General features: G+C 40.0%; 1 protein-coding gene across 1 annotated transcript in view; it reads left to right on the top strand.

The window, feature by feature from the left end:
* Positions 1-24,552, top strand: part of LOC306944010 (visual pigment-like receptor peropsin) — a gene marked incomplete at its 3' end in the record, with an annotated part of 29,193 nt that extends 4,641 nt beyond the window's left edge. Inside the window, exons 2-6 of the mRNA XM_079532433.1 lie at positions 6,637-6,842; positions 18,802-18,901; positions 19,980-20,084; positions 23,245-23,468; positions 24,115-24,552. Of these exons, the coding sequence (XP_079388559.1) occupies positions 6,637-6,842; positions 18,802-18,901; positions 19,980-20,084; positions 23,245-23,468; positions 24,115-24,552 (1,073 nt within the window). The remainder of the gene's footprint in view (positions 1-6,636; positions 6,843-18,801; positions 18,902-19,979; positions 20,085-23,244; positions 23,469-24,114) is intronic.
* Between the last annotated feature and the right edge of the window lie 1,477 nt (positions 24,553-26,029).

Genomic DNA, 26,029 nt, shown 5'->3' with positions numbered 1-26,029 from the left:
AGGGAGCTATTCCTGAGGCTCCGGGAGAAAAAGAGAATCTACCGCCTGTGGAAAGAGGGACAGGCCACTCAAAATGAATACAGGGAAGTTGTTAGGATGTGTAGAGGTGAAATCAGAAAGGCAAAAGCCCAGCTTGAATTTAACCTAGCTGCTGGTGTGAAAAGGAATAAGAAACTCTTTTATAAATACATTAACAGTAAGAGGAGGACAAAGGAGAATATCCACTCTTTGCTGGATGAGGCTGGGAATGTGACCACTGAGGATAAGGAAAAGGCGGAGGTTCTGAATGCCTTCTTTACGTCTGTCTTTAAAAGTCAGACCAGTTATCCTCAGGATACCCCTCTCTCTGACCTGGTAATCTCGGCCGGGGAGCACACTAACCCCCCTGCGATTCTGAAAGAAACAGTCAGAGACCTACTGCTCCAGCTGGACTGTCACAAGTCGATGGGGCCAGATGAGATCCACCCAAGAGTGCTGAGGGAACTGGCGGAGGTGATAGCCGAGCCGCTTTCCATCATCTGTCAGCGCTCCTTGTTGACTGGTGAGGTCCCAGATGACTGGAGGCTTGCCAATGTGACTCCCATTTATAAGAAAGGTCGTAAGGAGGATCCGGGGAACTACAGGCCTGTCAGCCTGACCTCGGTGCCAGGGAAGGTTATGGAGCAGATCGTCTTGAGGGAGATCATGCGGCATGTGCAGGGTGACCGGGGGATCAGGCCTAGCCAGCATGGGTTCACGAAGGGCAGGTCCTGTTTGACCAACCTGATCTCCTTCTATGATCTAGTGACCCATCTGGTGGATGAAGGAAAGGCTGTTGATGTGGTCTACCTAGACTTCAGCAAAGCCTTTGACACTGTCTCCCACAGCATTCTCCTGCAGAAGCTGGCAGTCAGAGGCTTGGATGGGCACACTCTTGGCTGGGTAAGGAGCTGGCTGGAGGGCCGGGCGCAGAGAGTGGTGGTGAATGGAGTCAAATCCAGCTGGCGACCGGTCGTGAGTGGTGTTCCGCAGGGGTCGGTGCTGGGGCCTGTCCTCTTCAATATCTTTATAGATGACCTCGATGAGGGCATCGAGTGCACCCTCAGTAAATTTGCAGATGACACCAAATTGGCTGGAAGCGTGGATCTGCCTGGGGGTAGCGAGGCCCTACAGAGGGATCTGGACAGGCTGGAGAGCTGGGCTGGAGCCAATGGGATGAGTTTCAACAAGGCCAAATGCCGGGTCCTGCACTTCGGCCACAACAACCCCAGGCGACGCTACAGGCTTGGGGCGGTGTGGCTGGAGGACTGCGTAGAGGAAATGGACCTGGGGGTATTGATTGATGCTCGGCTGAACATGAGCCGACAGTGTGCCCAGGTGGCCAAGAAGGCCAATGGCATCCTGGCTTGCATCAGAAACAGTGTTGCAAGCAGGAGCAGAGAGGTGATTGTTCCCCTATATTCAGCACTCGTCAGGCCGCACCTCGAGTACTGTGTCCAGTTTTGGGCCCCTCACTGCAAGAAAGATATTGAGGCCCTGGAACGTGTTCAAAGAAGGGCAACGAAGCTGGTGAGGGGTCTGGAGCACAGGCCATATGAGGAGAGGCTGAAGGAGCTGGGAATGTTCAGCCTGGAGAAGAGGAGGCTCAGGGGAGACCTTATTGCTCTCTATAACTTCCTGAAGGGAGGTTGTAGTGAGCTGGGGGTTGGCCTCTTCTCTCGTGTCATTAGTGATAGGACCAGGGGGAATGGTTTCAAGCTACGCCAGGGGAAATTCAGGCTGGACATGAGGAAGTATTACTTTTCAGAAAGGGTGGTCAGGCACTGGAATGGACTGCCCAGGGAGGTGGTGGAATCACCGACCCTGGGGGTGTTCAAGGAAAGACTGGATGTTGCGTTGAGGGACATGGTTTAGTAGGAGCTATTGGGAATAGGTGAACGGTTGGACTGGGTGATCTTTTAGGTCTTTTCCAACCTTAGTGATTCTATGATTCTATGATTCTACTTCAGTCTTCGAAGTCCCCTTGTTACTTCTGTATGCTATCCAGTCATCTTCTGTTGCTGATAGTTCTTTTCAGCTTTCACCAGCAATGCCATGGCTGCTAGAGCTCCTTCAGGTTACACCAAACCTCTCATGAAAACAAACTTTGTTCTGAGGCTGATTGCAGAGGAAATGCATTATTAACTTCCATGCATGTATCATGCATGCTCAGATCCATTTGCAGTATATTTTTACTCCTCACCTATTTGAGTTTAAAAAAAAAAAAAAAAAAAAAAAAAAAAAAAAAAAAAAAAACCCTATACAATAACATACAGAATTTTTATTGAAGCTAGCTTACTACTTGTACACTGATTTGTTTGGAAAAATATTTGTAGGGTGTAAGCTACTGTTCAGAAATGCTTATTATCACACGATCATTTTATAACCAACTCTTCATCTTCCCTACAGAAGTTGGCTTAAGGACATGTAATAACTCTGTATGAAATATAAATAACTCTGTAATTAAAGACTGTGTAAATGGGATCTCAAGGCCAGCAAGAAAAGCTTTTAAGTTTCCAATTGGGTGTGCTGTAAGAGCCACCACAGTGTCTTCCAAAGGACTCTATAGCATTGCTGCCAAGGAAAATCTTTGAAGAGAGACAGAGCAAATAATCCATAGCAGAAAAATACTGAGGGGAAATTTACTGAGGGGAAATTTCCTTTGTAATCCTGCTAAAAGTTTGTTTTCCAGGATAAGACATTTGAAATGTACACGAACAAATAAAAAATTTTGGCAGTAATGTTAGTACTTACAGTAAATCTTGTCCCAGCTTATGATGTTGGAATTCAGTGTATTGTCTCTTTCTTGTCTTTCAAGAAATGTTTGCATACGCATTTCATTCCTTTTTCTTTTTAATGGAGACAGAGTTCACAGTTCTACTATCAGTAGCTAGGTAAAATTTAAAAAAAAAAAAAAAAAAAAAAAAAAAAAAAAAAAAAAAAAGCATGTTTGTAACAAGCATTACAATTTATGCTTTATACATCATAGTGCCAAAACGCTTGTCCAGGCATGACCTGGTTTTGAAACCATGGACCATGGACAAATATGAGTTAGAACTAAAAAAAATTCAATTCCAAAATATTCTAAATTTTGTAAACAGTTTGAACTTCACCTACTTTACTTCCTGAAGTTTATGGTCCTTTGTAACCAGCTTCATATCCTCTACATATTTCTGTCAGACAGCAGTGCTGATGTCATAAATTAATCAACCTCTGTAGGTCTTGTGGTATTGGTTCTTGACTGCTGTGGATCTTTCTGTTGTACTTTCTGTCATTCGTTCCCATACCTGGAGGAAAAATAAGGAAAGGGTATTTTTTTTTCCTTAAATATTAATTAGAATTCTAAAACTAATTGTTCTTTTCTACTTTTATACACAACTTGTTCTGTGCTCATTTTCCCTAGTTTCATAATTAACTGGGGTTGTTAGAATGAATGATTGACATAACAAGAAATGTCAAGTGAGTATGACAGAATATTTGATAGAGAGCAAATTCTGACTTTCTGTGAGTACTCTTATCATGAAGGCATGCTGAGGGCATTACCAACCTGATCTGAAAACTGTAACAAACCACAAGGCCCAGACTTGTCTTTAAATGGCACATATTTCTGAATGGTGACAGAATACTGTTTGACAGGTGACAAGATGAGTGTTATTTTGGGATGTTACTTGACAACTAAATCTGAAAAGGTGGGAAAGGAAACAAGCCATTCACAAAGCATTCATCCACAAAATGATCACATTTATTGAACAAATAATCTCTCCATGCCTTGTCAAGTTTAAAACATGATGACTCTTCTGCCAAAATTCTCAATGTGCCCTGAGTACAATATTGTGTCTGTATAATTAGTGGTGACGATTAAAAGCAGAGCAAAATCATTTCACAGTTAAGTAGATAATGACAGCTTTATAAACTGTACATTTTCCCACTGTTTTAGACTAGAAAACTTTACAGCAGACCCCTCCAGACAGACATTTATGGTTGTGTACAGGTAGTTGTACAGTACAGCTTCCCTTCTACCAAACTTAACTATGTAAAAGCATAAATGCAACACGGACAGTGTTGCTCACAGTCCTCATGCACTTAGAGGGAATAGAGGGTACGGCTGCATGCTCAGGCTTGGATGGAATTCAAGCAGGAATCTTTGTATAATTGCTGCATTCTCCCTTAGCATTTTTCCCAGCTAAACATGTTGCTGTTTTCTGTTTCTTTCAAGAGAGAAGTTTTTGGTTTCCTCAGCCAATCTTTCAGTCAGCTTTCTGCGTGCACTTTTTGCACTGGCTGGCAGACAGTGAGTTGACACAGGGTTTTGCTCATAGAGTTTTGGTTCCTGACTTCCATCACTTGCTGAGCATCCCTGCTGTTCCTGCTCTGCAAGTCATGGGAAATAGAACCAACCCCTTTGTGTGGAGACTGTTGACATCCATGGACTAAAACCTCCCAGGCTGTATTATTCCAGGAGAAACATTACTGCAGAATTCTATAAAGACAAAACATTGTTTTTTAATATTGCTTCCCGTCCTGTTCCTCCTATGTCCCAATGTTTGCAAATGTGAGTACCAACTGTATTAGTGTGGCTTGAGAAAAGCTCTACTCAGTTCTGTCCTGAGGAGTAAAGGTGACCCCATAGCTGTTCAATATTCAGTGACTGTCAGCACTCATTTAGCTGTTCTGCTCTGATATTGCTCATCTCACGGCAGCAGCTCACAGTCCTGTCCTGTGTTAAAGAGTGTCAGTAATTTTGTTGTATGCCCCTTCAGAATTGCCATCATTCCTCATTGATGAGCCCAGATCACGACAGCATTACATCTTACGGAAGAATTGCACTGGCTCCACTCTAAACTTCGTGTGGGGTGAAGTGCTCAGTTTCATCCTACTATTTCTCCCTGCTATTTCATCCTGCTATTTCTCTCTCAGCCACTTACAGGTCTCCACTAGAACCTGCCCTTTCTCACCAGGATTGCCTGAGTTCTGGGGCTGGGTTTTGGTGTTTTGATTTTATTTTTTCATCTCCTCTTGTGAGAGAATATTGCTGGTATCCTGTAGAAGGCAGAGTGGGTTCTCTCAACTTACTCTCTTCCATCCCCCCTGTTACTGAGAGGCCATCTGGTGACACCACTCCTCCTAGTGTGAACTTCAGCGTTCACAGTTCTCTTTCTGGGATCTGGATTTGCCTGCAGCCTGCCCCAAGGCACCTTCTGCCTGTAGAGAGCTGAGGAAACTCCGTCTCTCATCCAGAGTGCAATGCCCAATGCTGTGTCTTTACACCATCAGTGTCTGAACATAGTTTCAGAAGTGATCACAATCTTGTCTCTGACATCTGCCTTAGCTGTATTGTTTTGCATCACTTTTTGCTCAGTCTCTTCCTTAAGATACTTGAAATGAAAGCTTCCATGCCCTCCAGGCTAGAGGGAATTTCAAGGACAGCCTTCCTGTCAATTACAGCATATTGACAAAATTGTACTGTTTATGAAGGAGGTGAACTTTTGTCTGCCATTTTAGTGCAATGCCTTACTATTGACAGGGAAAATATTTCTGCATCTACTGTCTTGAAAACCATCTTACCTTAGACGATGTGGAGCTGACACATGCAAACAGCACAGCTATCATGGCTGCACTGCAAATTGTGTTCCCAAAGCAGTTTGTCCTCCCTTGCCTTTCTATGCCGGTTAATGATACCAAGACTCGGAAAAATGTTAGAAACAATTCCCAACTTGAGCTGCATTCTGCTGTTGGAAATGAGGTTCCATTAAGAAACATTGTCACCTAGTGGCCAGAATAAGATGTATTTACTGTTGTTGATCTTATAATGATATATATCTATACATGCGTGTGTGTGTATACACACAGAAGTATCATTGCATCAGTGTCTACTTCTGGTTAATGCCATATACTGACACATCAGCTCTTCCCAATTTAAAAGCTCTTCAGTGAACCAGACGTGTTTGCTAAGCAAGTGGCTTTTTGGCAATTCTGCAAAGAGAAGTTATTAGGAAGGAAATGAGTCTGCAGAAAAGCTGTTCACAGTGCAGTACCAAGTCTGTCTCTGCCACTGCAGACTCAGGACCACCTCACTGGGATCTATGTAGGTAACCTCACTGCCTTCGTGCTTTGCTCTCTGATTTTTTAGCTCGTGACGCTCACAGGAGGCCTGGACATATGGAGCCCAGCAGAGAAATGCTGTGTTACCATCATGCAGACATATTATGCTTCTTAAAAGAATTCTGAATGTTCTCTGAATACCCAGAGTTGTTATGCAATGACACATCAAGTTATATTCTCCTTCAGTATGTGCATTTGCATCTTGCTATGTCAACATACAGTACCAGTGCTCTTAGATAGCAGCTGCTGAAAGTGGTGATTCTTTGACAAACAGAGCAGCAGCATTTTCTGTTCATTCCATTTGATTGCCAGTTATTCACTTATTCTTGCTTTTGCAGTGTATCTAGCCACTTAAAAGTGCTTCACAAATAAGTTTCCCAATGGTTGAAATAAGCTGTTCCAATTAATTTCTAATTGAATGAAAGGATAGTTAGAAGTGAAATCATACATTTACAACTTGAACTGATGCTTGTTCACGTTTGACTTCAAAGTGTTGTTTGTTTGTTTGTTTTTCAGGTTGGATGTCTTGGTTTGGAAACAGCATTGTGATTTTTGTCCTGTATAAACAGAGGCATCTTCTGCAGCCCACTGACTACCTTACATTTAACTTGGCTGTATCAGATGCCAGTATCTCTGTGTTTGGTTATTCAAGGGGGATCATTGAAATATTCAATGTCTTCAGAGATGATGGATTCATTATCACATCGATATGGACTTGCCAGGTAAAACTGGATTATACTTAATTAAGTAATATAAGCGTAGCTACTTCTGTGTATGTGCTGTGTGTAAGCAACAAGAAAAAAATGCTGGTTCGCTTTCCAAAAGGACAGTGTTCTCTTTTGTTACATCCATAAATCTGTGTTTGATTGGGTTTTGACAAATTCTCAGTAATTTTTTCCTACCACAAAGGTCAACATTCCCAACCAGCTGGCTGATGCTATTGTTAAATGCTGCCCTTTGCCTTACAAGAGAATTATGTGTATTTGTACTTCATTATTTGCCTTGTAGAAGCGGGTCAAGAAATCTTAGAGAAGGCTTATATAATGCAAGTTTCACAGTTATTGTACAAAAGCTGTCCTTCTTTTGCTGTTTTATTCCATGTTCTTGTGAACACTTTAGGAGACCAACACTGATCACTTCAATCCACCAAATACTGTAGAGAAGGTTTATTAGTGACTAGAAACCGCATTGTTATTGTTTTCTTGTTTTTGGTTAAGTTTTTCTATAGTGAGAAAAGAATACTTCTTTTTTTCTTATTTATGTCCTTTTATCTTGGATTTATTTCTCTCTTATTATCTGTGCTTTATATCCTTTTTTTTCTTATCTGTGTTAGCAGTGTTTCACTAGGGGACTTGAACTTTTTTAGGCTTTTAAATTAAAAGAAAGCAAGATAGTGAGTTGACTGGCGGTTTGTATTTTTGGAGGCAGACCTGCACATTCTGTTCCTTCTCCCTTTCCTTCCTTCTCCTACACTCGCCAGAGGATACTTAGCTCTTTGTAGGTAACAAGCCTTTCTTCTCCTCTACATGAGAAATTGAAGAGACTAGCTCTGTCTATTTGCAGTAGTTCCTCCTACTTGGCTTTTTGACTTCACGTCATACCTCCCTCTCATATTGGAAAGTGAAGGCATAGGCTCTGGTTCTCTTCAGTTCCTTGTGGTCAAACCTGGTTGTTGGCAGTTTACGCAGCTTTAAGTTAGTTGTTATGTTCCTGCTTAACAAAGCGTTCAGAGCATCCATGCAGGACTTGAGTACACCCATAAATCACAGCATGCAGCTACTTGTACCAAATTGGTTGCATTCTTGTGCCTGAAGTCTTTGTGGGCTTGGGGTCTGTGGTAGGATAAGTGCCTTCTCTCTAAGGCACAATCATCCCTAATCTTGGAAGCAGGAAACTCAGAAAATCCTATTAAAGCAAATTCTGAAATATTCACGCCTACATAGACAGAATATAAACATGTCTCGTAGATAAATAAGTGCAAGCCCGGCTCCCTGGAGCTGTTGGAAATATCTATGAGAAAGATTATATTTAGTGTGAGTGCCTGTTTTATGGGGGAATCAAAAAGCTGAAACTGACAGGATAGCCTCCAGCAAGGTATAAAGAAGATCACGATGAAGGAAAAGAGAGAGTGAAATAATCCTGTTTTCTTATCTTAGGTATTTATTGTTTTTATTTAAAGAGGAGCTTGAACTATTGTGCATTGCAGCTGAGAATACTTTTACAGCTTGTGTTTCCTTACTCTGGGAGTGAGACTTCCTGCAGAAAGGCTCTGGTTAACCTAAGAGACATAGCTTCATTGAAAAAAACATTTTGAGTGAGAAATTAAATATATGTCTAAATCAATTATTTCCTCAGCAAAACTCATTATTTCTCTAATCAGAAAACCTACAATTTCAATTCAAAGTCTGTTGAGGATAAACTTCCAGGAAACCTTTTAATTTTCTTGATTAATGGGAGGATTTCAATTCATCAGACAAACAAAGGCATGCATACAAATTGAAAAAACCCACACAGAAACTTAAAGAGATTCTCATTTTGTCATTTGTTTCAAAGAAGGTTGTTGCTACAGTTAGGGAATTAAAAGTCTGGGCCTCTGGGTCCAGTTCCAGCTTTGCAGCAGGCTTCCTATGTAAGACAGTGTAAGCCATATAAGCTGAAATTCTGAACAGAGATCTGTGGCATAACAGAAGATCTGCAACCCAGATGGTTGAAAGAAGTAATTTTAAACGACCCTTCTGCTTTTCCCCAGCCCAAGCTCTTCCAGAGGCTGACAAGTCCCTGATGTATTTTGTGTAGTTTAGAGCACGGTCTGTGCAGTAGCTGTTTTGGGAGGCAGTGCTGGTATGTAAAACACAGTACACAGGAATCAGCACTGTGTCCACATCCATTGATTTGCAAGGGAGTACTCTTGACAGCACATTAACAACTTTCCTAAACAATCTGGTTTGCAAAATGTTACAGTTGCTTCTTTCAGAATCTACAGAGGATTATCAAACTTAAACTTAACATTTCAAATAAGAAATGATATCACATTAATTGTTAATTAAAAATTCATGGCAACTTGGAAAAGTATTTTTTTACTCCTTATGAATATCTGAAACTGGTTGTGACTTGCTGAGTGATCAGGATATGTTCAGCAACAAGTAGGGTTTGTCTTGAAAAAGTATTTGTTCAGATGTTTTTTACTTTCTGAAAGTATTGTAGATACCTTTAGGTATTTAGGAAGAGTACAGTACAGAAATAACAATAAGATTCAGTATTTTTTTTTTTTAATTGTATGTTTCTGTGCCTGCACAGCCAGCCAGCACAGAGCTCATTCTTAAAATGTTCAGCGTTGAACAGAAGTGGGGTTTTATTGCATTATTTTTTCTATTTATAAAATCTGGTGCATTCAAAGCCAGACCAGAACGGGTCTCACATCTGGAACATGGGGAAATAAGGACCTTGGTGCCAGGCAGCTGAAGCCCATCCGTCCATCATAAATGTGTATCTCTCGGCTGCCTCATCTCACTCAAACTCCTAGGCCAGTAGCTGGGATCACAGCGTGACCAACATGCTGTTAGCACGACCCATGTGTTCCCTTCCCCACCTTGGTTGATGTTGCTAGGACCTGAGGACAGCCCCACTTTGGCTTTCTGTTGCTGTCCATTTCACTGAACATTTGCTCCTGTTTGATCAGTCAGCCTCTGCTGTCAGGTATGCTTAGCAAAACTTTACTTTTCCAAGCTAGCTTGTCATTTCTGTTTATGAAGAAAATTCATGAGCTCACCTCACTTAATCCGCAAAGCTATTTTCCTTTCCTCTGCCTTGGGCTCTCTTCAGTACCTTCAGGTGACGTTTTTCAAACTGTAGGGTTCACAATTCTTGGCTGTCTCGGATAGAGGGAGTGGGGAGAAGGCAGATAGATACCTCTTCTTCTCCAACAGTCTAGTCTGTGAAAAGTGTAACTAAAGATCTATCTTATGATAAAATGGCTGTCTTCTTTCATTCTTGCTAAATGGGCAAGGTATACTGCTCCTGTATACACATCTCTGTACAGAATCTCTCCTCTGTACAGAAGAACCACTACTATTCTCCCTCACACCAAGCATTATTTTTCTTTTTGGAGGCTTGAAAGAGCTCTGCTTCCAAGAATGAGGCTGCATGGCAGGTCTGTACCCAAACACTGCTCAGCTATATGCTCTGTACAGACATGTTTTTTTTCTCTCACAGATTTTTTTATCCTTTCTTTGCTGTAACCCTGTGTTTTAGTCCTGATCAGGACAGAGGAAGGAGAGTCTCTGACACATTCATTGTTTGCCTCTTTGCAAATCATTGGTACAGTTCATCTAGTAAAGTTCAGGTCAGTGAATATAAGCCAATGACCAACAGACATCTGTTCCCCTATCAACCATGTTTATAATTAGAAGTTACCTCAAGATATATTTTTGTCCTTTCTATATGTTTTTTGTTCATATGTTCTGCTGAATTAGAAGTTGCTATGAAACCTGTAAATAATATTGCATCATTTACACGTAGGAAGTAAAGGAATGTTAACTCTCTGTTGAAAACACCAGTTTCTTCTAAACCATACTAATCCACCAGCAGAAACCTTTTCTCTTATCTGCTGATCTTTTGGTGAATATAAAAGTTGCAGACTTTAGGAAGCCTTAGTGTAGAGGGGGAAGTGTTATAACCTTTCTTATCCCCAGAAGCCGAAAATAGGCTGTGGAGTGCCCTAGAGTTAGAAATGTTTCATAATCCTTATACTTTGATTCAAACTTGCTTCCACTAATCGACTTTGTCTTTTTTTTTTTCTTTTGTATGAGAATACAGTATAGTTATTCTGATGTTAATTTTATAAATACATAAGAATTGTATAAGGGTCAAGAAGAATGACTGCTCTTACATGTGCTTGCTTTGTCATCATAGGTTTCTTAATTTTTTTAATACTTATTTTTGACTGTTAGTGGAGACCTTGAGTATCTTTTCCTATGCGTAAGATAGATCTTAAGTGTGCACAAAGAAGCCCAGGGTTTGTTCAGGGCTGGAGTACAGAAGGCTCCTGGGAGACCTCACTGTGGCCTTCCGGTACTTGAAGGGAGCTTATAAACAGGAGGGAGACAGATTTTTCACAGAGGTAAATACTGATGGGACAAGGGGGAATGTTCTAAAATTGAAAGTGGGTGTGACTGCCTTGCTGTGTGGTTTGGTTGGCTTTGTAGCAGTGAGGAGACTTGTTTTGAATCCTGCACTGCTTTATGTTTTGATGCTGTATGCAGTGCTTCCCTATTTTTGTGAGGCACATCTTGGAAATAACCTAGCAACCCTAATGAGCTGCAGCAGGCCCCACGTGGCATGTATGCATTGTTTGACTTAGTCCACTTCTGCACTGTTTGCCTGACAGCACCAGCCCTGTATCATATGCGCATCCTGAAAGGAAGCTGTCTGGCCCAAAGTCCAACATTTCCTAGACTTAGTGCATTTGCACTGAGGAGCGCAGGACAAGCAGAAGTGTCTAGGATTTCTTGCACCTTAACAAAGTTTTTTGAGTTGAGATGCTGTAGCTGGTGAAGTCTCCAGATGAAATCTCAGACAAACATGGACCTCTAAGAAAATCTGGATGTTTGGTAGCCCTGCATTATTAATAGTGCTGCTCTTGGGCAAGGACATCTCCTCTTCAGAGTGGTTGTCCTGACCACTCACACATGATGTCCTTCTCCTGCTATAGTTTCTCTTCTATAGCCTTGGTATTTGCTTGTTCCAGGGACCATGAAGCATCCCATTCAGCTTCCAGTCACTGCTTCCAGCTGACACTTAACACATCCAGTACTTTTGGTGCAATTGAACACCCAGAGGTTTAATCAGACATTTTCAAGATGGAATAGTGTTCATCTTTTGTAAACGTTAAAGATGAGGATCTTAAACTCTGAAAGGAAAATTGAAACAGTAGGAAATTCTGAAATTAATAACATGAAAATATATAGGCTCTTTTCAGAAGTTTTGAGGCAAAGGTCTTTTAATCTTGAATAAATTATTTTATATCTTATTGATAGAATTTGCTTCCTCAGAACATGCATTAATCTGTACCTTAATTGTAAAACAAAAGATCAATACCTTTTCAACAGTATAAACCATTTAGTTTAGACCAGTTAGTATAGACCATTTCTATAAATGGTCCCACAAATCATAAACCCTAAAGACGTTCATGTTCTTTTATGGAGTGCACTTGAAGGACATAGATTTCTGTCCATTTAATATAACCAGTATAACCAACCAGTCTTTTGACTTAGCTGGACTAGTGACTCTGCTGATTCAGTCTGTGATTTTTGTGTGTCTGTAAAAGTTGAGTCAGTGTTTATGTATTAGTGTGCGTGTGGTGTGGTATTCCTCTACATTTTGCATGGGATGACTGACCAGCAGTAGTACCTCAGCATCAGTGCAACCAGGTAGGAAAGGCAATTGCAAATGGAGAGGATCAAAGTAAAAGGTCACAGACTTTCTTTCAGCTCCTGGTAGATGGGAGAAGAAAATAGTACGGAAATGTCTTCACAGGCACATCTTGAGTTCACTGCTGCTCATGCACAGTGGGGCCAGAATGCACGCTGCAGGAGTACATCCATTCTCAGCATGGCTCTCTGCAGCTGGATGGCTTGGACAGAGGATTCCCATCCAAAGACTGAGGTAGCTCAACCCTGCTTAGTATAAAAATCTCTATCCCAGTACCCAAAAGTGTAGCTCTAGGACTGAAGCTGGGACAGAAGAAACCTGAATGTTTCTCTCAAATCGTAATGGTACAGGAACATGTCCTAATGTCTATTTAGTTTGTAAGTGCTCAGCTATCCACCTATAAGACGTAGAAGAAATTAAACCAAATGTAAAAACTGAGTGGAAAAAATAGCTATTGAATAACCTAGTGCAGTGCTGTGGTGTGATATTTCTGCAGTTTTATTTATATATATATCTTATCATTCCTGACATCTCAGTAAGATGAAAATAACCTGCAGTCAAATCATGGAACTGGCACTAAGAGCATTAAGAGATAAAATAGATGTTAAAGGTGCTGAAGAAAAGCTGTGTAACTTTAGCTCTGTATTCAGCTCACCCTAACACACTGGTCCACTGTGGAAGGTGGGATGTGGAGACTGAACTATATAGCAAATTCAAAAAGTGATGTCTTTCGTTTTGCCTGTACTGTGTCACACAATGCCTCTTCTGCACCCAATTTTGTTCTTCTGCACAACTTTCGTATTTAAAATATTATGAGTACTGGACTGTTACCTCATTCTCTGAGCCTTTCCTTGCATTACTGAGATTTGGATATGGAGAAAAAAATGCAGACATATTAGTGTTCCCTACTTATTTATTTCTGGTCTGCTGTGATGTCATCTGAAGAGTAGTATGTACATTGCAGTCAAAGAGGTAAAAGCAAATCGTGCAGACATCTGTGAGCTAAATTCTAATGAGAAAAATACTTCATCTATTGGGAAGAGGGGAACAAATTTCCTTTGCACAAACAGAATCATTAGCAACATAGAAGATCATTTCAGTGTAACTAATGTGATGGCAGGGAAGTTATGCCAGTTTTCATTAGTTATGAAATCTTCCTTGTTTTTGCTGTAAATGATTATTTCTGCAGCCAGTTGCAACAAATTAAGGAAGAAATATATTTGGTGCTTGAAAAATGGTGGCTGCTCAGACTATCAGTTTTGGTGCTAAACAAGACAGGCACAGCCCCTCCCATGTCATCCAAGCACTGCACTGCCTGGAAAGGGCGCTCACTGTCTGACATTGAGCATACAGAGCTGGGAATTCCCAACGCCTGAATTCCTATTCCTGCACCAGCCTCTCCTTTCACAGGACCTTGAAACAGGATCGAAGAGTAGCTATGTAAGAGGAGATCTCCAAACAGTCATTTATTTTTTTTTCCTACTGTCAGGGTGTATGGGAATCATTGAGTCACGGCCTGAACCACTGATTGAGCACCTGGGGAAAGGACCTGGTCAGTCCTGGGAGCACAGGTGAAGGCAATTCAGTTGTGTGACCAGAAGGGGTGGAGCCTGGCTGCACCTCTCCTAGACCTCATTTAAGGGCTGACTGCCACTGGGAATGGATCTCTGGTTGGAGATCTCTCTTTTGTGGAGTTTTCCCAGTGAGTCTAGATCCTCAGAGACCGGTGAGTCCTTTTTCTTTTCCTTGCAACACTTAATCCCTCTGTTGTTGTACCTCTTGTATCACCTTTCTATGGTGTTGACCTGATTGTTATACAGGGACATAGCAAATTCTTGTCTCTGCCAATTCCACATGAGCTGGCATCACTATTAGCCTGCTGTGCCTTGTGCCTAGGAGCTTTATGAGCATAAGAATAGCTTCACTGGTAGGCGTTCAGCCAACAGTCAGAGGTGACCTTGTATTAACCTGGTGAAAGCTAGGCAAGCAGATTCCTTCTTGCTGGGAAACAGCACAGGCAATTGTCCATTGGAGAACTTGGAGGGTCACTTGTAATTTCTGGGCTCTGCTAGCAGAGCCTATGAACAGTCTTCAGGACCTCCTCCTTTGAGAAGCATGTAAACCTACAGAAACATTTACCATGACCTTTTGAAAAGGCGAAGTTAATAAGACTTTATTTTGAAAGTGTGACTTAATCTGACGTTAAATGATCACAGTTATTAGGGCAGCATTATCATAGGCCATAAAGCCAAGCCTTGCTTCCATGACAGAGGTGACTCCTGAGGCTGTTTTCTTCTATCTGTTTGCGTATGTTTGGATCTACGTGTTTATAATAATGGTACGGCTAACAATAAGTAAGCAGCCTCTGACTTCGTGCCACCAAAGTGGAGAGGAGTTTGGGCTCAGGCCCATTGGAACAAGTTTTGTGCAGCATTGCGTGGGATGGTGTTGGAGTTTGTTATCTAGTGCTAAACTTCCCTGTACAGTAGTTCACAGAAGGACAATGCTAATGCAGCATTTAATCTGAAGATGGGAATCTTTCCACTGGATTTGGATCTGGGTGGCATGAGCTACGTGCTTTGTTTCTTCCTCCACAGCATTAACCTAGAGCCAGGAAGCTGCTCACAAGCATGTGTAGATGGGATTCTTGCATCTGGTGAGGAAGGAAATTCTGAAAGAAACTTATTAAATTCTGTGTGCTTGGTGCAGTTCAGAACCATGCATGTTTTTATGGGCATGTACTACTGCTGTGAGTATAAATTATGACCAGAAAGAGCTGCAACTCTAATAACTGAAAGTCACCCAAAAGTAAGTATAAATAGAATCTCACTAAACCACTATATAAACCTAAAATGACTACAAGAAAACAACTATTTTGAATTATTTAATATTACTAAAGCCAAAATATAATCTGTGTATCGTAATAGCTAGCATCAACTGTATATTTATGGTAAGTGGGTAAACAATAAAACTACGTATCTGTAACTGTGTAGTCTAACTAATGCATTCATGCTTTTCCTATATCTTTAAAATATGTGCCACCAATAGAAAGATTTAATCAGTTGGTGAATGCAGAATATTGAGCATCTGATGTTCTCACTTAATGGCTTAAACTATCTAATCCTGTTACATATTAGTTCTCATCGCCTATCAGAAAATTACCTGTTGTTTGTGTCAGAGACGTGTAATGGATTGGATTAATGTAATCACCTCTAAATAGAGCTACCCTTGAATCCTGCTGAGACATTTTGAAAGGCAGAATGCAACCATAGCACAGAAGTGTGATGTGAACAGAAGACCGTGGAAATTGTGGTGAATTATAATTTGCTTTTGCTTCTTGTATTTGACTAAATCTCAAAGAATTAATTTGAGCACTGGGAGTTTTAAGTTTTACTCTCTACTGTGGAGAGTAATTTTTATCAAGAACCTTGGCTGTTCTTCCATTTGACAGAGATTACTTTAAGAAAAAAAATAGTCCTGCTGACATATGATTGATGTACTGGAGGATGGAAGAATTATGTTGTCACTAGTCATGAGAGGGTATTTTCTCGTTTACTGCAGACTCTAAGAATTGTTTTAAACTTTAAAACGTTCTCTGTTATGAATTCCCTACTTTTTTCAAGGTGTATTTTCTAGAGATTTATTAGGTGCTTTTTTTGACTTCTGATGCTGAAAGAGGTGTATTTTGAATATCTATCTGGATTACTATCTCTGAACAATCTGATTTATATTTATGAAATTATTTTGAGAGATCTCATTTGATTAATCTAAACATATAGAGTGTAAAAATAATCCCTTTTAAAAAATGACTAATTTTTTCTTTACATATTAACTATCTCAAATAGAAGGGAGGTCTGTGGCTCTGAAGGAAAGCTGACACACCAGTGAAATGGCAGTAGATTCCCCCCTTTGGCCAGAAGAGGGAGAGATGCACCTGGTCTGGCTAACGAGATCACCGTTTCAGCCCAAATTGAAACGTAATAGCTACTTGGGCAAACTGCTTCCGTGCCATCAAACCTTGATTAATACAATAACAAGCTGTATTTTACTCCGTCTGCTGTAAAGGAAAACAACCCTTATGTAGTACCTAGAGATGCATAAATAAGTCTTAAAGGCAGTGAAACTTGGGCACACCCAATCTCATAGCTGGGATTTTGATTGTGCACTGGGGATTCCTATGTTCCCCTACGTTGAAAGAAAGTTTAAGAAATGAATTTGCATGCAGAATGATCTTTCTCTACTGTGGGTTGTAAATAGTATAACAAGAATATTAGTGAGATTGGTCTTCAGTTGTGTCTTGGCTTCTAGGCAACATAATAAGCCAGTTCTGTGAATATCCACATAGGCAAAGGAGCAGGGTGGGTATAGCACGGAGAGAAAACCTTTTAAAACTGCTAATTTACTCCTATTTCTTAATGGGTAAAAAGGAGAGAGAGCTGATGGATCAACTTGGTGTAATTCTCACATTATTTCACATAGTTCTGACAATGGCTCGCTCCTAGGAACTGCAGTGATTTAAGGAAAAGTGTATTTTAGCAGAGCACCAGTTCAAAGAAAACATTTTGGCTTGTTCTTTCTTATGGTGATAGGAGTTTATCTTAAATGGTAAAGGGTGTTTCTAAGCTCACTTTGCTCCCTAGGTAAGTGTGCCTGTGGGCTACTGAAACTGGTGACTGAATGTAATTGTCTTGTTTTGCTCTGACATGAGGGAATGGGGGATGGAACAGCTGTAGTCATATTTGCAGGTCACAAAACGTACCCTGATGTATTTCAGGAAAAAAACATCCAGTTTCAGTATACTTTCTATACTAATGGATACACATTACATATGTTCTCCTACTGTATTAAATCTCATAGTCCTTTAGGTTCAACTTCAAAAAAGTGCTTCTTTGAATCATCCCTGAAATACTGCTTCCTTTCTAATCTAAAAACTAATGTGATTGGTTAAGCTTATGCAGTGTGGTTTTTCAGTAGCCCTTGGCCATGCTTTACTTTCTTGCTTTTATGATGCGTTGTTAGAGCAGGTGGAGCGGTGACAGCTGCTTGCATTACTAAGGCTAATGAAATGCAAAGCTCATTTTTGTATCCAGGTGTTTTGCTAACCACTACAGCCCAGAGTGGGCAAAATTCAGCCAAGTGCAGACTGTAGTATGTAGCTGAAGCACCCCAAGTAGTTTATTTTCTTGTTTGCATTTATACACCAAGTATGAGTCAACTGTATCTGGAGCATAGAAATACTTGGCTTGGTGCAGTAGCAAGACTTGACAGTGAGAAAAAACACCAGTGAAAGAAATAGTGAACTAGTCTTTCCTAACCCTTAACCCAATTTAATTTATACAGTCTGCCATGATCTCAGCTTCAAGCCTGGATTAAAACTCCAGATTCAGCTCTAGGGTAAATTAAATTCCATGGGAGCTGTGCCATTCACACAAAAACAACGTGTTCCTTTGGAATAATGATGTGCCTCCCCTTTGATATTTCTACTGCTTGAATGCCAAGTCAGCCTGGTGACACTTGCTCCCTGTTCCCATCTCCCTTGGTGTACAACTGGTGCCTTCAAGAGGGCTTCTGCTCTGGCTGGTTTGGTACATAACTGCAAGCTTTCAAAAAAAAAAAAAAAAACACTACCCTCAGCATTTTGCCTGGATCATTTCCTAGTTCAGATCATGTTCCTTAGCAGATGGCTACATCCATCCTCACCAGTCAGCAACAACCCTACTCCTATAACTAGTACTTGGTAAATAGCATGTGATCAGTAAACTAAGGCTCAATCCATTTGGATGATTTAGCTTTGGATGATTTTACTTCATATTTTGAAAAGCCCTTCTAGCACAGCCAAGCCCACTATCTCCTGTGTTCTTCTCTCTTTGGCCTTAAGTTCATGGGTTCAGTTTGCATTTTTGCTGTACCTCAGTGGACATTCAATGCCTTCTTGCACACTTGGGGTTTTAATTCATTTCATTTCAACCTTTTCCTCTTGGCAAGTCATTTCATGGAAGCATGCATGTGAGGGTGTGTTTGCATGTTTATTTGACACACATTACAGAGCACTCTTCTAATTTTTGAACATTTACTTGCTCACTGATCCTATAGAAGATGACTGCTCCTGCCATCTTGTATTACCATGCTGGTTGGGTTGCTGGATAAACTTTTGAGAGCATTAACATGAAAATGACAGGAGCAATCCCTGCAGTTCTTTTCCCTCTAGGCACTCTGCAGTAAGAGAACACTCTGTACTGCTTTGTTTTTCAGGTTGATGGTTTCCTCACACTTCTCTTTGGCCTGGCTAGCATTAACACCCTCACAGTGATCAGCGTGACTCGCTATATAAAAGGCTGCCATCCTGAGAGAGGTAAGGAATAAAGGCAGATCCAGTTGTGCTTTCATTGAATTTTGCTGTAACTCTGTTCTCCTTTCAGTTACAGAATTTACCAGATACAAATTAGATGCATTGGAAACCGTAATATAATGTAGTCAGGTACTTGTAGTTTCCATGGAAATAGATAGGAAGCATTACTTTCAGAGTGACCTACACCCATATTCTATAAATTTTCTCTGGTCCAGCTTTCACCATCCTTAGATAAGACATTATCAATTTTCATGCCCTTATTATGACTGGTTTGTACCACCCCCAAGCAAGAACCTATTAGTATCTGCATTTAAAGCTTGTGTAAACAATGGATACAATATATGAGTTTTTCTTTCTATTAGCGTGAGCAGTATTAGCTGTGAAGAGATTATTCATGGAATCTTTTTTCTTCTACAGGAAGTTCTCTTGCAGTTTATAGTGATAGATTTGCTGAAGTTCATTTCACCTCCATCTTGTATTCATAGCTTCATAAGATGCAGTGTTTAAAATGTACACTTCTCTTTTGCTCTGCTGTATCACACGTTCATTGCTAGTAATTTATCTTTGGGTGTTGAGAAAATCTGACCAAGTACTCAGTATAATGTTACATAAATGTTAAGGAACAGAGATGGGTGGCTGCATAAGTATTTTATTGGTAGACTAAGAAATTATCACCACATATGGCAACAGTGGAACAGACTGAATCATTTGTACCATGTGGCTAATGAAGTTTGATCAGATAGTAATTTTTTTTTTGCTCTTTTTTTAACAGTGAGAACTTTGAAATAAATAAGAAAATCCCATGCATTTAGACTAACCATAATCATTTCTGCATAAAACATATTTCTTCTTCTTACAAAATTACAAAACACAGCTCCAACACAGAACATTGAATTTCTGCAGCAGTCAGCAAACTCTCTCTGATAAATAGCCACACAGTCCCACTGCTCCACAAGTGAACTCAAACACAAGCATTTGCAAATTTAAGCTTTTCTTATAAATAAATAGCTTTATATTAACTTTTTCTCAGATAGCTGTGTTTTCTTCATTATTATTTTCTGGTTAAATCATCTCATTGCAGCTCACTGTATCAGCAACAGCAGTATGACGGTGGCTATGGTCCTCATCTGGATAGCAGCCTTCTTCTGGTCAGCAGCTCCACTGCTTGGCTGGGGTAGTTATACAGGTAACAGGTATCTTTCAGTTGTACTTATTTGCCACTTCTCCACTGAACTGAACTGAGATACTTACCCTTTTTTCTTCCTGTTTGTGATTAAACCGGATTGATCAGCAGCAGAACTGAGAAAAATCATTCATCAGGGAAGATGGATGTGCAGTGTTGCCTGCTTTGGTGTCAGCTATAAAGAGATTTCTTGAAGATATCACAGGAAATACTTGAATCAAATGTGTATTATCTCTGGGGGAAAAAATGGGGCCAGAAATATTTGGCATGGTTAAGCAGTAAGATAAAGGAAATGATCAAAACACATCCTTCAAAAACTGTCAAGATTAGGAAGCTAGAAAATAATTCAAGTTCCAGCAAGTTAAACTTGAAACTACAGTAAAGCAAGCCAGAAGTTTAAACAGTTTAATGAAATTATGAAAACTAGCACAGCAGAGGAAGACAATGATGTCAGTCAGCCCAAGAAGTGATGAGGGTACAAGATAAGGCCATAGGGAAAAAAAAAAAAAAAGTAGAAAAAAATTAATTTGCTGACACTGAGGTAATTCAATGGCTAAGATCTATTTGCACACTAGAAAATTTCATTATGGGAAATAGTTGAGAAATTGTCTCAGACTAAGTCTCTAAACAAACCAATACAATAATTTCAGAGCTAAGGCATCTTAAGTAAACCCTCATCTGGGGGAAAAGCAAATGAAAACACCCCTAGCTTTTAAAACAGTGCTTACCTCCTAGGGAAAAAAAAAACATAATGCGGATCTGGGTTTTATAGGTCTATGAGACATGAGCACAGTAGGGAGAAAACAAGATATAATTAGAAAACAGGTTAAAATATAAAATCATAGATCTCTGGTGTGACTGAAAAGAGGTTGTAGAAAGACAACCTCTTACGTCTTGTATTTCAAGACATATAGGTGGAGATTTCTTCCCATGAAGAAATAATGGCAGCAATAGCTAGGAACTAAGGCTCTGAGACTTCAAGATCAAGGGCAAGGCAGAAGGTTAGGGCCAGGGCAAGTGTTAGAAAAAGACTAAAACCAGCACTGCAGCATGCAAATATTTATTAAATAAGCTTTGAGTTATTTCTGTACTTCTGAAGGATGTACGTAAGAAAGCACCCATTTCCAATAACCTTGAGGTCCCCTTCCCAAACTAAACTGTTATCAGAGTACTAGGCCCAGTGAATCTTCTGTTTGAGACAGGACACCTGCTCTAATTTTATGTAATGTTTTTTGCACTCTAGGTATATCTTAGAACTTGGGTGGTCTGGATGTGTCATTTGCTTTGCACTTTGCAACAAGTGCTTTGCACTCTTGTAGCAACATAGGATTGTGTATGTACAAGAATCCAATTAGTTCTTTATCTGCAGGTTTTCTTATATCCATTTTTGGCCCTAACTTGGATCCATGGACCCAATGTAAGGATTTCCAAATGCCCCCTTGGATCCTGCTTGTAATTTGGATTCAACTCCCTGACAACAGTCTTCAAGACAGCTTCTTTGAGAGCTTCTCCCTGTTGAGAATAAGGGGTGCTTCAGATTCCTCGTTTATCTGACTCTGAATACATTTTCCATAGAGGGACCCATGAATACCTACCTAGGTAGGAGTCCAGCAGAGCATGACAGTGACAGCCAGACCACAGAATAAGGTGCATTTCTGCCTCCCACCTGTCACTTCTGCACAGCAGCTGCGGAGTTCCCCAGGCCCCCACTGACTTTTGGAAATGCCACTTGCTGGTGCTCCTGCAGAGCAAGGGAAACAGAGCTTTCAATTCTGACATTAAAAAAATCTGCAGGATTTTCTTCTCATTCCAGTTGGAAGATGCTTTCTTTTTTTCCAGTCAAAAGTTTCCACAAGCCAGAAAATAAGAATTAAGTCAGAAGTTACGGTTATCTTTTTGAATAATATCTTGGGATCTATTGATGAAAAAAGGCAAAGGAGACAAAAAAAAAAGTTTCTATTACTGAGCATAGCCAGAAAGCACTGCCTAAAGTTTCTGGTGTTAAAAATATCGAGCTCTTTTTGATGAGACTCAAAAGAGATTTTAATCTTTTGCTCCTTTAATTTATTCTATCTGAACCTCCCTCCTATCACCCATGAGGAATTAAGAGGTTTTTTTTTTTTTTCCATTCAGAATCATCACTGGATGTCAGTGAGAAAGCTGTTGTTAAATCATGCAGGCTTCACCTGTACTGCATTTTCAGGACTTGTTAATACCTGACTTTATAATTTTTGTTCATACTTCAATTATTCACTTTATTTCCATGGTTGTCAGGGGGGAAAAAAGAAAGAAAAACAGCCATCCCTCCACCAACAAAAATCCACGATTCACAAACTACAGGCAATCCTTAATGCTGTCAAACTCAAGGTTTCTGTCAGGACACATTTATGAACACATCAAAAGAGACTTGATAAGCCAACTGTTATTCATAAAAAGCATTTAAGCATAGACTGCTCTTCATTCCCATTGCCACCTTCTTAGCTATCTGATCACCTACTGTCCTTTTGTAAATGGCCCTAGTTGCAGATCCTGCTATTTGCCTGACATTGTTTTTAAGAGCTGCAGCTCCTTTGTAGTTGCTTTCCATTTAGAAAGACATGAAACATTTTGCTAAGTACTTATATGCTTCATTTTCCCATAATCTCTATTTGCTTTCATTTCTCCCACCACAATAAAATTTTCAATGCCTTTTTTCTTCTACTAAAAAATAAATAAATAAATAAAACCACCACTGAATATTTTTCTTACTTTACTATGCAGGTAGTGACTTCTTACATGCAGCACATTGTATCTTTACAAGTGCTTGTTATGCTGCTACAGTGCTCACCTTAGAAAGTTACTTTTTAGAAGCATTTCAAATAACAGAACACTCTGTAGTATTAACAAACTAAATTAATACCCATTTTCTAGTAAAATGTCCTGAAACAGCAGTTTGTATGTTATGGATTTACACTGGAAATCTAAATAAGACAGAATGATAACATGGATTAAAACTTGTAATGGTATATAGCAGTACTTGAAAAATTGGTTGTCATAGCTTGTTAAATTAGAAAGGTGCTTATAGCTTAAAGGATGTAAAATACAGCATTAAATGTAATAAATTAATCATACAAAGCCAGATAAATGTTTTAAAAATGCTTAACAACTCATCTTTGTTTTCCAGATCGCATGTATGGAACATGTGAGATAGACTGGGCAAAGGCCAACTTCTCTACAATCTACAAGTCCTACATTATCTCCATTTTTATCTGCTGTTTCTTCCTACCTGTAACAGTCATGGTCTTCTCATATGTGTCAATTATCAATACTGTCAAATTAAGCCATGCATTAACAGGACTCAGTGATCCCACAGATAGACAGAGGAGAATGGAACGCGATGTCACCAGGGTAAGTCTGGGTTTCATATCATGGGATTTATCTCAGCAAAACCTGTCTGTCCAAAAATTGATCTCAACTAGGGCAGAAGTGAACAAAACCCATAGCCCCTATTAAACTTCTTTGTAATCATCACTACTGAGTCTGAACTGAGTGAACATAAGAATTGTTTAGAACTCCCTTGGTTGCATAACGATTGTGATGTTGCTACATCACAAGAGAAAAATAATTTAAATATAATTGGAACAGGCCATACACCACAAACACAAAAGTTTAGTTTGGCATATTCTCTTTCAGAAGAGATGTTACTTCTGAGAATACACACAAGTTACAGGGGAACTTTCAAATTACTTATCCTAGATTGAAATCTACACCAAATCTCCTAAATTCATAAAAACCTATAGGGAATTGCAGCTGTTTTTGTTCCATTAGGTGAGGTCATGCACACCTCATGCCAAGTGAGATATACAGCTTCTAGGCACAGCTGGCACCAAAGAAAAGTTTTTGCTTCTCTGTGCAGTCCTGTAAGCCGTATCTTCAGGAGAACCTGAATGTTTCCCTTCCAGATCAGTTTCTAAGCTATTTTTCCCCCAGTGTATTTCATCTCTGATGTAGTCTTCCAGAATAAATTTAAGACTGTTTTCCTTCTGTCTTTCAGGTCTCTATTGTTATTTGCACAGCCTTCATTATTGCATGGTCACCATATGCTGTCATCTCTATATGGTCTGCATATGGTCACCCTGTGCCCAATCTTACCAGCATCCTTGCCAGTCTGTTTGCTAAGTCTGCCAGTTTCTACAATCCTATAATCTACTTTGGAATGAGCTCTAAGTTTCGGAGGGACATTTTTATCTTATTCCATTGTGCCAAGGAAGTCAAGGACCCTGTGAAGCTCAAACGTTTCAAAAACCTCAAGCAAAAACAAGAACCTTCTCAGAAAGAAGACAAATACGCAGCAGAAATGCATCCTGCACCGAGCCCCGATTCTGGTGTGGGAAGTCCAACCAACACCCCACCTCCAGCAAACAGGGAAGAGTATTTTGGTATTCTTGATACACCATCTAATAACCCTGACATCGAATGTGATAGACTCTAAGTTTTATGGCCACTTAACACACGCACCCACCTTTGTGTTCAGGAAGACCCTCTTCAGATCACTGTCTGAGTGATCTCCCAACTCCCAATCCATCTACTTCTTTCTGTAGCACTGAGAACTACACAACTCAAGCACATCAGGTGACAAAGAGATACTTCCCCTCTGTGTAGGTACAGAATGCTACAAAACACATTTCAACACAGGCAGCACACATGGTGCCCGAAGCATTCAATTTTCACACATACGAAAGAAAATGAAGGCTCACTTGTGAAGAACTGGTGTTAGCTAGCAAAAAAATACTATTATTATGTTCCTGTCCCAATTTTATTAATCATAAGATTACATTTCCAAATCTGTTTTTAACTCCTCAGCAGTCTCAGGCATAGAGGATCTTTTCAGCTCTGTGGTGCAGCACAGACCCCACTCATAGGAAAAGATGGGCCCACCTGCTGCAGAGCTGCTGCTCCAGTTCTGCAAGTTGGTAGGCAAAGCTGTTCCTCCCTGGATACAGGGGTAGAATGGCCATGCCCACATGGGTATGCAACAGACTACCTGCCCAACTCTACATGTGTCTATGCAAGTGCAAAGAACTGTAGATCTTGGTATTCTGTCTCTGTAGGTTTAACAGGGACTTTATACTTTTCTTTGTTTGTTTCCAGAATTATTTCCATCTTCCCTGACTCTTCCAGTGAGCAGGGCCTGGCTGTAGCATGCACGTGCCCAAAAGCTGGCTTTAACTTCCTGATGTGTCTCTCTATCTCAATTGCTTTTCTGAGTGACTGTGAAGGTGGAGCGCGAGATGGTTTGCAGCCACTGAAACCAATGACAGTAAGAGTATTAAGAAAGTATGGCATCAGTGCTATTTACAAAATAATCTAACAACACTTTACTGCTGCTGTTAAAGTTTTTGTACCTACCTACCATGGGAAAAAAAAAAAAAAAAAAAAAAAGACTTTCAGATAAATGCAAGTAGCAACAAAGGATAGCTATTTTAATAGCAAAACTATAGGATTAAATCAGCAGTGAGAATATCTGATACAATAACAAATTATCCAATTATTCCCTCAATTTAATTTCACAGAATGAAAGTAAGGAGGCACATGTTCATAACTTCCCATCTTAGGAATTCACTGAGCACACAGATTTCCATCACATTGTTTTTGTATTAACCCTGGAAATTCTGTGTCTTCATTCAGTGCCATTTGCATGAAAAACAAGGGTGGGGGAAAAAAAAAAATGAAATGATTTGTTGCTAACCTCAGCGATATTTATGACCTACATGGAATCTTTCACCCTCGGCATATGCTAAGATGTAGTTGTTTTCCAACAGTTTGTAACTTCCCCAAGAAACACATTTGGAAAATCAAAGCAAGCCCACCTTCATTTCCTCCATTACTCTATTTGTTTTGAGAAAAATCACTTGTGTTTTGAAGTTAAAAAGAAATAAACATTTTAAGCAACAGTTGGGAACTGTTTC

The sequence above is a fragment of the Tetrao urogallus genome (assembly GCF_951394365.1).
Source record: "Tetrao urogallus genome assembly, chromosome: 2".
NCBI classification, from domain to species: domain Eukaryota; kingdom Metazoa; phylum Chordata; class Aves; order Galliformes; family Phasianidae; genus Tetrao; species Tetrao urogallus.
Note: the sequence above shows the minus strand (reverse complement) of the source record. Positions and strands in the feature narration are given on the sequence as shown.